Source organism: Cibotium barometz, chromosome 5 (assembly GCF_041138505.1).
Source record: "Cibotium barometz isolate CiBa-2024 chromosome 5, ASM4113850v1, whole genome shotgun sequence".
In the NCBI taxonomy this organism is placed as follows: Eukaryota; Viridiplantae; Streptophyta; class Polypodiopsida; order Cyatheales; family Cibotiaceae; genus Cibotium; species Cibotium barometz.
Genome location: NC_141050.1, coordinates 34,227,254 through 34,239,653, shown reverse-complemented (window position 1 = coordinate 34,239,653; position 12,400 = coordinate 34,227,254). Strand labels below are relative to the sequence as shown.

The 12,400-nt window shown below is 41.7% G+C and overlaps 1 protein-coding gene across 1 annotated transcript; it reads right to left on the bottom strand.

The window, feature by feature from the left end:
• Positions 1–8,984: 8,984 nt before the first annotated feature.
• LOC147638392 (putative pentatricopeptide repeat-containing protein At3g01580) lies at positions 8,985–12,194 on the bottom strand. Its single transcript, XM_086798319.1, has one exon. The coding sequence runs from the start codon at positions 12,087–12,089 to the stop codon at positions 9,510–9,512; it is 2,580 nt and encodes an 859-aa protein (XP_086654445.1). The 5' UTR covers positions 12,090–12,194; the 3' UTR covers positions 8,985–9,509.
• Positions 12,195–12,400: the final 206 nt, after the last annotated feature.

Below are 12,400 nucleotides of genomic sequence, written 5' to 3'. Positions count from 1 at the left end.
TAGTCCACAAGTTGTTCATTTTGATGATTATGGAAAGGGATCATGGGTTCCATTTGATTTTCTAGTGCATCTTTACGTCAATGATGCCATCTTTAGAGAGAGCTTAAGGTATTTTTTCAAGCATTTTGACTTAGACATCTACTATGAGATGGAGAGCCATTTTTTAGATGCCAAAGGGATTAAGGATATGAGGGCTAAGTTTCTCGTGTAAAGCAACCTTCATCCAATTTCTACAAGAGGAAAAAGAAGTTGAGAATGACATCGAAAGTATAGCAATGCCAAGTGCTAAAGCATTATCACTGCCCACATATGAGCCAATGGATATGTTCAAACGAAAGGATGTAAAAGAGGAGGTGAGACATTGAGCTTTAGCATTGATACTGCATTGATGAGCATTAAAGAAGACCTTGATAAACAAGCTCAAGAGAAAGAGGCGAGGCGATAGGGCCGGGCAGAGGCAAAGGCAAAGGTATATGAAATGGATTATGGAAGAGTAAGAGGAGAAGGAGGAGGAGGATGACGACACTCCAGAGCAAGTACAATCTTAGTGGTTTTCTATGAGGCTGGGATACATGTACATGTACATGGGTACACAGATGCAAATTGGGTTGATCTACTAGAGTGGCTTTATGTTTTCTTTTGGAAGTATTACTATTAGCTGAAGCAGTAAGGAGTAGCCTATAGTTGCTTTGTTGATTAGAGAGACTCAATACATGGGTGCTGCTATGATGACATGTGAGATAGCTTGGTTGTAGAAGATGTGGGTGAGCCCATGGTGGATATGGCTATTTTTTATATATTGTGACAATATGAGTAGCATATAGTTGATCCATCGTATCATGCTACGACAAAGCACATTGAGGTGTATTATCATTTTGTCAAGGAAGAGTTTTAGTAGGTGATGTGAATTTGGGATATCAAATAGAGGATCAAGAAGCTATTGTCTTTACAAAGGTATTGGGTGCAGAGATGCTCTACGACAAAGCATATTAAGGTGTAATATTATCATTTTATGACAAAGAAGGTTTTAGTATATGATGTGGATTTTGTATGTCAGCATAGAGGATTAGGTAGCTGATGTTTTTATAAAGGCATTGGGTACAAAGAAGCTTGAGCTTACTTGGAGTGAAGGATATGGAGTTGATCTTGAGGGATAGTGTTGAGATATTGAGCTCTCAACTAGTGCGGATATGAATGGCATACCATGATGCAGCGCTGCACTTACACCATTGCCATGGTTGGTGAGATTATGGGTGATATGCTACTAATGGTTTATAGGAGTGGTTTACAAGTTGTGAGACAACCACTTTAGTTCACTAAAGTTATGGCATAGTTATAGCACCATCTCATGTAATCAGGTTGTTCAGACTATGGATTGATTTTGTATGTTTTAGTAGTAGATTACTTTCCCACTACAGTATATACTCTTGTCTTTATGTTACAGCTATAGAGGGGAGAAGAGAATAGTAGACAGTATTCAGCCATCTATCTCTCTTGCATGCTTGTCTACTCTTATCTGTGTGTATGTGTGTTTTCTTTGCAAGGAGCTCAATCTCACCCTTTCACCTGCATTCTTCTTAGCAAAGGGGTGAAGTATGGGAGAAAGGCAGAGGAGGTGGTAGTGGTGGCACCATAGGGCATACCGTATTAAGCACACATAACCCCCAAAATCCCTATGCTATTGTGTGGGGGCCTTTGAGGGCCCCTAGACCCCTCTTTAGGGAGCCTTAAGCAACCCCCTATTCCCCTGCTAATCGAGGGGGATGGGGTTGGGACTCCCCCAAATCCCCCTGCTAGCTATGTGAGTGGTGACCATACTCTTTTACTATACCTTCCTTTATTCTACCCATATCCTACCATGAAACCAAGTGTTTTTTAAAAACGGATTCTAAAATCTTTTTTCTTGATTAGTCTTTTATATTTTTATTAGTTTCTTTTATTTTTTTACAAAGAAATAGCTTGTAGGGTTGGGATTCTAGAATCCCTTTTCCTTGATAGTTTACATGGATTTGTCCTATAAATAGTTCAAGGTTTTAAATTTGGATTCTAGAATCCGTTTTGATTCAGTTTTTCTTTTCTTAGTTTTTTACTAAGAAATAGCTTGTGGGGTTGGGATTCTTGAGTCCCTTTTGCTTGATAGTTTACATGGTTTTGTCCTATAATAAATAGTTCAAGGTTTTAAATTTGGATTCTAGAATCTCTTTTGATTAACTTTTTCTTTTCTTGGAATACACAACTTGTTTTAAAATTGTATTTGTGTTGGCATAACCCTTTTTGAATTGATTTATGTAAAGATCTTATTACTAAATTTTTTTAATCCCGAATCCCGATCGAATGAAATAATCCAACATGCTTTAATTTTTTCTTTGTTTTCTCATTAAGATTCATGGCTTCTCAAATGCTTGGTGGTCAAAAAAACAAAAGGAAAAAGATAACAAACAATATCCCTAACTAGAAGAACTTAAGCTTATTCGTTGAGGACAAAGTCTTAATGGAGGGCTCTTAGGCAATCTTACTTTTGGGTGGTAGAAGATTTTCACCCACCAATGAGTCCTAGATTTTAAGCTAGGAATTTTTCTTCTTTTTCACGTTCTACTAAAAGAGAACTCCTTGGGGCACATCAAACTGAGAAAACAAAGAAAATATAATTTAATGAGCCTTAGTAGGATAAGGCCAAACAAAAGAATACAGTTAGGCATGTTTGGTCGAGGTTTGGTCCATGTGATTGTGCTTACTTGGAGAAAGCAGACAACTTTTTGACCCAACTACTCCTTATTTTCTACTTCCCCTGAATGTTGAAAGCCCAAAAGATCCCAAGAAGTACATTCTCACCTTTCCCTTGTTGAAAGAATGAAAGAGGTTAGAAAGTCAAAATAATGGGTGGACTCATACATTCTTTGTGAGATGAATGAAGAGAAGAACCTTATGGTTTCTTTTAATGGAAGTGATTTTAGCATTGAGGATGTCACACCTCAAAGGCCTCAAGGTTTTCTTTCTTACGATGCACTCAAAACATGTACTTTAATTTTTAAACTTAAATACAACCAATGGCTCCTTTTTTCATAGTTTTAGTGATTTTTAGAAAAAATAATACACTGCGTATTACTAACTGATAGCATACAGTGTAGGAATTAGTGAGACGAAAAACAATAAAATTGAATGTAAAACTAAGTGTAGCTTTCCTCTAGGTTCTACCAAGTACTCACCCACACATCCAACACACGATTTTTTAGAACTAATGTAATTCTTTCTCTACCACTCAAACCTTATCTACACAATTTCTTTACAATGCACCTTCCAAATGCAAAGGCAATAGTGAATCTTGCATAATGGGAGCTGGAGCTCAAGAGGATGGAAGAAACAATGGTGTTTCCTCGACAGAGCGATGCCAAAAATGTTATGGGCTACTGCACCCCCCAAGAGAGAACTCTACCCATTCACAATCGGGAAGAAGCAATAGACAACAACCATCATTGGAATGCTTCGAGCTCACGTTCCTTGAGGCTCCTCAAGCTCGCTTTTGGAAGCTCCACTCCCCAATGTCCATCTCCACGCTGTCAACGCAGAGTCGCTCTCAGGCACAATATGCAATGCAATCTACCTCTCACTCTTCCACACACACATGCATAGAAGAGGAACACGCACTAGAGTACACTCTCACTCTCACTCACTCTCTCTCTCTCTCTCACACTCTCTCTCTCTCTCTCACTTACAAGACAAAGCAAGAGCTTTCATAGCACAAAGGGAAATTATGTCGTTTTATTATGAGAATTTACCTTTTATACAACTGGCCCTTATTCACACTTGGGTGCCAAAACTCACTAACTAAGACCTTGGGTGGCCAGTATCTCAAAATCTACAACTTTTATAATGCCTTTACGTAACAGTTATTAATGTCCTCAATTGGAGGAGCAGCTTTGTTAATCCAAAATGGGATTAACAGAATCTCTTCAAACACAATGGCCAAATGCTGATGGTGTTCCTGCTCATTCTTGGAAAATACTAAAATTTCAAAAAATACACCTATGAATTTTTGACACTCGCTCACAAAAAAATGTGATTCATCATTCTATTGAATGTGGCCAAGGCATTCATGAGACCAAATAGCATAACCAAAAGCTCATATAACCCAAATGATGTCCTGAATATCATTTTGTGTACATCCTATGGTGCAACACAGACCTGGTAATACCCACTCTTAAGGTCAATGCAGCTAAAACATGCAAACCCATCAAGTTTATCGAGGATGTCATCTATGCTTAGGATTGAAAACTGGTTCTTAATAGTAAGCTTATTTAAAGCCTAGTAATCCACACACATAAGAAAGGGACCATCCTTTTTTTGCACTAGCGAGATCGGTTAGCAATACTAGCGAAGAGCTTGGCTGGAACTAAAGCTTGGTCCAATAACTTTGTCACTTGTTTCATAGTCTCCTCTTACTATGCTCCTCTTACCCTATATGCGGGTCTATTTGGTAGGGAGCTCCCGACACCAAATCAATGCAGTGATCCTTAGGTCTCTCAGGAGGTAAGTCTCCTAGCAATGCATCTACAAGACAATCTTTGTATGCATCTAAAAATTTCAGTCTATAACTGTACATCATCATTTTAACATTTTCACATACAAAAACCAAGTACACAAAAACACTCTTTTTCATTGCTTTACTAATCTGAACATGAGATACAATTGGGATGGAGTTTCCCTCTTGGCTAGCATAAATAACATGCATGCGGCCCTTATGCATAAAAGTAATCATGTTTGTTTTATACTCCTTGCATGACTCAATGTGGTGATGCCACGACTTTCCCAACAATACACCACATCCTTGCATTGGCACAATCAAAAAATTCTCATGATCAAGATACCCCTGGTGGATGTGTACATGAAACTTTCCAAAGATAGAGGTCGCTTGCATTTGCTTGCCCACAAAAGTGGCCTCCACCTCAATATGGGGTCCCAGGTCCCCTACATCAATGTTCAATGTAGATGCCATCTCCACATAATTGAAGTTATTTGTGGCACAATCATCAAACATAAAGAGTGCAAGCTGATCCTTGAGCTATCCCCAAGCTTTGCAAACCATCCTCTCTTTGTCTTCATTTCATGTATTCCCTTGCACATTCGGAATGGCATGCATATTTTCCTTTTGCTGCTTCTCATGGTCCTTATTCTTAGCTTGGGACACTCACAAAACATGTGATCTTTACTACCACATTAGAATCATTTATCCCCCTTGGCATATTGCTCCCTTTGCTTAGGAGTGAGACTAAACTTGTGCTTTTTTTGAGAGGCATCCTTGGGCTCCATGTTTTCAGCCTTCCCACCACTCTTTACATCTTTCACAAAAGGTTTAGCATTATGTCCGCTCTTTTGCTGGTTATGATCAACCCTCTCTTTGCGCTTGAAAGCATGGTCTCCTTTGCTAGAATGATATAATTTATGCTCCAATTTCTCGGTGGCAAGAGCAATTGCTCTATAGTCCTACAAGGTAGCATTGTGGTGAGTATCAAGATGAGACTTGTAGACCCGTTGAAGTCCAAACTTGAACTTCCTTTTCTTCTTGGGTTCACCCACAAAGAAAAATGGCAAGATCTCCAAGTAGATCTTCCAAAAACTGTTTACATATGTCTAAACGAACTCATTGCCCTTCTGCTCAATTTTATCCCACTTGCTAATGATCTTCTTCACATCATTGGGAGGTAAGAATTGTGCATAAAATCTCTCTTTAAAGTCCTCCCATGTATGAACAGGACTATTTTTTCATCATCCACCAATGGATAACCGAGCCCTTTAGAAACATGCTCACGTGGTGAATCTTTGATTTCTTAGAGAACTTATCACTGAAGGCAATGTCAAACTGGGCTATAAAAGCCATTGCCTTGCTTGCATCATGATCACCATGATAGGCTTCAAACTTTACAAATTTGTCACTTGCTTTAAATTCTTTAAGCCTCTTGGCATGGTGACCCTCATCTTCCAGCTTTCTCTTCCCCTTATCCAATGGGACAGTAGTAGGTGCATGCACATGACTCTTGCGAGAAGCATGCGATACAAAGGCATGCGCCCTATGCAATGGTAAGCTGTGCAAAGGCGGCTTCCCAATACTTGCATTTACATAAGGATTTCTGCATGAGACTCGTTCACCATGTGTATACTCGTGGTGGCATGAATGGTAAGTGATACATAATCATCTTTGGTTGTCCCAACATTATGCACAACTTTCAGCCCAGGACGGGGCTCATCTCAAGCCAATTCCATAGGCAAAGCGCGACAGCGGCTAGCATGCCTATCACTTTCCCTATCGGAAGTCATGAAAGCCTCATCTTTGTGCACATAAGACTTAATCATGCAAGACATAGCATTACCTATCTTGCCATGCAAGGGATCTCACACACACAGTCTCCCTACATTGCCCTTTACCAAATCTCCAATGCGTATAAGGTAGTTAAGGGCTACCTTTCAGGGATTCATACCCAATTCCTTTGCCATAGAATCCATAGTGTGTGCCACCACGGGCTCGGCCTTTGTGGCCTCCATAAGCTTATGAGCCCGCGCATTATCAGAGAACATCTTGAGTTCTTCCCTAGCATACAACTACCTCTTGACACGCTCAATCTCTGCTTTCAATACATTTGGATCATCCTCTTGCATCTTCTCTTTATCTCGAGAAGGCTGTCTGTCCCACATGTATTTGCTCCTCTATATAACCTACATGCATATGCTTATTTCCGAAGCTTCAAAAGCATGAGTACCACTTGCTTGGCCATGTGAACTAGCCCCTTCCCCACTTTGTGCATGGATGTCCATAGTGTTTGATGGCTGTTCACATGGAGCCCAATGCCTAACCACCCGTTTCTCCACTAAAAAGTGAAAAACTATTCTGCTCTGATATCACTACATCAGCTAGGTGTGAATGTCCTTGGGCACCATCTCATGAACAATACACACGTCAACACTTAAAATGTAAAAGCCACATTATACAAAACAACCGAATTATGTATCACTGCACAAGATAATCTACAAAAGAGACAGACACTGCACAGTACACCACCATTGGGGCCGCAAACAGGCCGACCCTCCCCCCCAATACTGAAGTATATTATTGAAGTATTTAATCTGTACAAAGTTCCAAGGGTCTGCCAAACAGATAATCCAATGTAATGCAAATATGATAACAAGTTACCCAAACAAAAGTGAGTCGGAGTAGAGTGTCATTGCTAGACTTCTCGAATGACTCAAGTAAATTGCCTCGCCACCAGTCTCATACACCTAAAAAGGGAAGTAAAAGCGAAATCATCTTTTCAAGACCACACACAAACAGGTGCTCTCATACTAGAGCCTAGCTCACACCTTCGCAAAGATTGTGGCTCAAGCGCCTCCTTGATAAGAGTACACTAACAAGTACAAGTACACAAACAAGTACAAGTTTACAAACATGTATTGGTATGCAGTGTCAATAGCAGATGTACACTTGGTGCAGATTCACAACAATTACATATGGTATTGTAGATATAGGATGATATTCAGCAAGTACTTGTAGGCAATGCTAGAAAAAAACGGATTCTGGTTTTATAACTAAAATAGTTACTTAATATCTCAACTGGTTTTTCTTAATTCTGACCGGTACAAATACATTGACATAGAAATTTTGAAAACAAAAACCGGATTTATTTAAGAGTTACCCTTATTTTGATTAGTTGAAAAATATTTCTTTTTCGAGCACTGCTTGTAGGTATGGTAGGTTTTTTTAGCATGTACTTGCAGATACAATAGGTTTTTCAGCATATACCTGGAAGTACAATAGGGTTTCAACATCTACTTACAAGTAGAATAGGATTTTCAACATGTACTTGCAAGTACAGTAGGCAACTATAGCAAGTACTATTGGTACACAATCAGATACAAGTATACAATCGAGTACTGCTTGTAGGTATGGTAGGTTTTTTAGCATGTACTTGCAGATACAATAGGTTTTTCAGCATATACCTGCAAGTACAATAGGGTTTCAACATCTACTTACAAGTAGAATAGGATTTTCAACATGTACTTGCAAGTACAGTAGGCAACTATAGCAAGTACTATTGGTACACTGCAAGTACAGTAGGCAGCTACAGTAGGTATTGTAGATACACAGTCGAGTACCGTAGGTACAGTAGGTACTTAGTCCGGTATTTAATTTGTATTTAATCTGTACAAAGTTCCAAGGGCCGGCTAGCAGATATTATTAGAGTATTTAATCTGTACAAAGTTCTAAGGGCCTAACAGCCAGATAATCTAATGTACTGCAGATATGATGACAAGTTAACCAAACAAAAGTGAGTTAGAGTAGACTATCGATACCGGTCTCGTTGAATGAGTATATATAGCCTGGCCACCAAATCTCATACACCTGAAGGAAAGTGAATGCAAAATTGTCGTTCCGAGACCATCATGCACAAACAAGCACACTAACAGGTATAAGTACATGAACAGGGTACGCGGAGTCAATAGCAGGTACTCAAACAAGTACAGTTGGTGCCAGTTCATAGCATGTACATCTGGTACTACAGATATAGGGTGATATGCAGTAGAGGTACTTGCAAGTATGGTAGGTTTTTCAGCATGTACTTGCAGATACAGTAGGTTTTTCAGTATATACTTGTAGGTACAATAGGGTTTCAGCATGTACTTGCAAGTACAATAAGATTTTCAACATGTACTTATAGGTCAATAGGGTTTCAGCATATACTTGTAGGTACAGTAGACAGCTACAGCAGGTACTGTTGGTACACAGTTGAGTACAACAGGTACACGGTCAGGTACTGCAAGTATAGTAGGCGGCTATAGTAGGTACACAGTTGGGTACTGCAGGTATAGTAGGTACTTAGTTGGGTACAGCAAGTACAATAGGCGGCTACATCAGGTACTGAAAGTACACAATCGAGTCCAACAGGTACAGTACAGTGTTCGAAAAAAACTATTTTCCCAAAAAGTACAAAACCATGTTCAGATGCAACAAACCATGTCAGAATTCAGAGCATTCGCAAGGTTCACAAGTGGGCGTCCCCTGCCCGTGAACTGGACACGTCATGGCAGGCAGTCACACGAAAACAATTTCAAGCAAGCAGAGATGCGTGCACGTGCATTGTACAATGGACCCATTCCTGGATCCTACAAATAGCAGCTCTTCTCGAGCACGGAACTAGCTCAGTGGGAAGCCTAAACAAGGATCCCTGATAGTGGGTTCTAGCCACACTATGGGTGACACGAGGCCTAGCTTCCCGTAGGTGACACAAGGCCTGGCCTCAGTACGGGTGACATGAAGCTCCCTAGCCTTCCGTACCTTGGCATGAAATAGGGGAAGACCACTTGGGTGGCCAAATGTTGACAATTGCCCAAATGATCATTCTACTTAGGCTCTGCGCCGATTGTTGTAGCAAGTCATGCAGCTGTTTTCAATGTGAGCTCTCAGGGTTGCCTACAAAAGAGCACATTTATGTTGTATCTTAGCAGGCTTCCTCTACACAGCTTCACTCTGCCTGTAGTTCAAACATCTCGCTTCCATATTGCTGCAGGCAGACATTGGCATAGATGTTTGACAATAAAATATATGGGGCAGCCTCCTTGGGCTGCAGACTCACTGCATGATCAAATGCCACTTTTCCTAGCTTCACATTGCTGTGCGCACGGCAAGCGCCCAGCAAGCACAACCAAATGGACAGATCACCCTGCACTGGGATCCTCTGCAAGATGTTTTCCACAGTTTTTAGGTCCCCCGCACGTCCAAGGAGGTCTACTATACTCACATAGTGCTTCAAATCTGGCTTTATGCCATAATCCTTGCTCATGGATTCAAAGTACCCGATACCTTTGTCAACAAGGCCAGCATGACTGCAAGCAGAGAGAAGTGAGGTGAATGTGACTCCAGCAGGCTGATTGCTTGTCAGTTGCATTTTCTCAAACATTTGCAGAGTGGCTAGACAATCTCCTTCTCCTGCATAACCAGCAATGCATGCATTCCATGCTGCGACAGCAGGCTTCGACAGTCCATCAAAGACTGAATACGCATCTACCATGCTTGCACAACTCCCATATGCGTGGATAAGAGTGCTGGTTACAAAAACTCTTGAATCATAACCAGCAAAGATGGTTGTGAAATGAAGTTGCCTACAAATCTCCATACACCCAGTTTCACTGCAGGCTTGCAGAACGCAGACGAGTGTGACATCATTCAGAATAACATGTTCGTTTTGCAAGTGTTTGTACAATTGTAAAGCCTTCTCTCCTTGGCCCTGATCAACATATGCTGAGAGCATGGCATTCCACGAGATGGTGTTGCGCTGGGACAAACCACCAAACATATTCTCTGCTTCTGCAACAGTCCCACACTTACCATACATACTCACAAGAGTGGTACAGACAAAGACATCTGAAGCAAAGCCCGCCCTTCGAGCATCAGCATGTAATGCCTGGCCAATTTCATGAACCCTAATTTTTGCTAACTGCCCTTCCACAACATTGCTAGTTTCTTCATTCTCTAAGAGGGTGCCGCAGGCCTGAAGGGCAACAACAAAAGTCCCCTGATTTGGGCACATTCCCTCCTCTTGCAATTGCCTATAGGATTGTAAAGCCTTCTCTCCTTGGCCCTGTTCAACATATGCAGAGAGCATGGCGTTCCATTGTACGATGGTACATTGAGATAACCCAACGAACACATTCTCTGCTTCCACAATTGCCCCCGACTTTGCATACACACCCACCAAGGTAGTACCAACAAATACATCCAAGGCATCGAACTTCCTCTGGGCATCTGCATGTAATGCCTGTCCGATTTGAAGGGACATTACGTGCCCCTGGAAAACACTATCTTCTTCCTTTTCTGCAAGGATGCCACATGCCTGAAGTGTGCTCACAAATGTTTGTTGGTTTGGACTTACACCTTCCTCTTGCATCTGTCGGTAGGACTGCAAAGCCTTCTCTCCAAGGCCCTGTTCAACATAGGTTGAGACGAGCGCAGTCCAAGAGATGACACCACATTGGGAGAAGCAGCCAAAAACGTTCTCTGCTTCAGCAATAGTGCCGCATTTGCCATACAAGCTCACAAGAGTGTTACCAATAAAGACATCTGAAGAAAAGCCCGTTTTCCGGGCGTTTGCATGTAATGCTTGGCCGATTTCGTGGGCCACCATCTTGTTTTGTTTGTCTAAATTAAGTTCTTCTTTGTCTGCAAGCGTGCCACATGCTTGAAGGGTGATTAAGATCGTTTGTGGGTTTGGAGTCATGCCCTCTTGTTCCATTTGCCTGTACAATTGTAAGGCTCTCTCTCCGTAGTCTTGCTCAACATATGCTGAGAGCATGGCATTCCATGACACAACGTTTCGAGAAACCAGCTCGATAAATACATTCTCTGCTTCCACGATGGCCCCACACTTGCCATACATGCTCACAAGGGTGGTGCCGATAAAGACATCTAACACCAAGCCCTTGCTCCGAGCCTTGGCATGTAAATTCTTACCCTCTGCAAGGTCAGGTATGCTACCACAAGCTTTGAAAAGACTGACAAAGGTGTAATGGTCTGGCTCTACACCCTCTTCCTGCATGTACTGATACATTGTAAGAGCATCCTGACCACGTCCTTGGTCGGTGAATCCCGATATCACAGCTGTCCAGGAAAAGGCCGTACGGCATGGCAATTGGTGAAAGATGTGGAGTGCATCTTCAAGGGCACCACATTTGGCCAAGGTGATGACTAAGGGCTCACCAAGGGATCCAGTCAGTTCCAATTTATGTAGGGCAAGATGGGCATGGATACGCTTGGCATGAGGTAGGGTTTTCTGCTTGTTGCATAACTTCAAGAGGGAAAGGTAGACGCTGTTTGGAGGAGGTGTGGCGAGCTGTTCCACGCAATCCAGTGTTCTGCCTAGCTGCCCTTCCTCGCACAGAGCTTGAAGCTCTTGGTCATCTAGGCGCCCACATGAAGGGCCTGCCGGTTCTTGTTGCTGAGCATGGAGAGTGCCCGCCTCGTCCTCACTAGTCAACCAAACGGTCTTTCTCGTCCTAGCAACCACATAATACGTCCTACCATGTTTGCCCAGGTTTCCTATGACCATCTATACCACTTCGCATCTTCGTCTCTGGGTGCGTTTGCATGGCTCTACACCATCATAGGGTCAGGTCTCACACAATGACATGGAGCTTTATATACAGGCTGAGCTTACACATAGGGCTCGGGCTCTATGCATGAGTTTATACATAGATCAGGCCCTATGCATAGGTGTTATGCTTATCTCTATGCGTATTAAAAGCTATGCATAGCTCTATTCATAAAGTTATGCATAGAGCTCTATATGCACAGAGCTCTTATTATACATAGGACTCAATCCATGGAGCTCTTAAGCATACTAGTGTCGCTACCCGTCGA

Excerpts from the sequence above, each read along its gene's own strand:
- LOC147638392 (XM_086798319.1), bottom strand. The coding sequence starts at position 12,089 with ATGGTCATAGGAAACCTGGGCAAACATGGTAGGACGTATTATGTGGTT.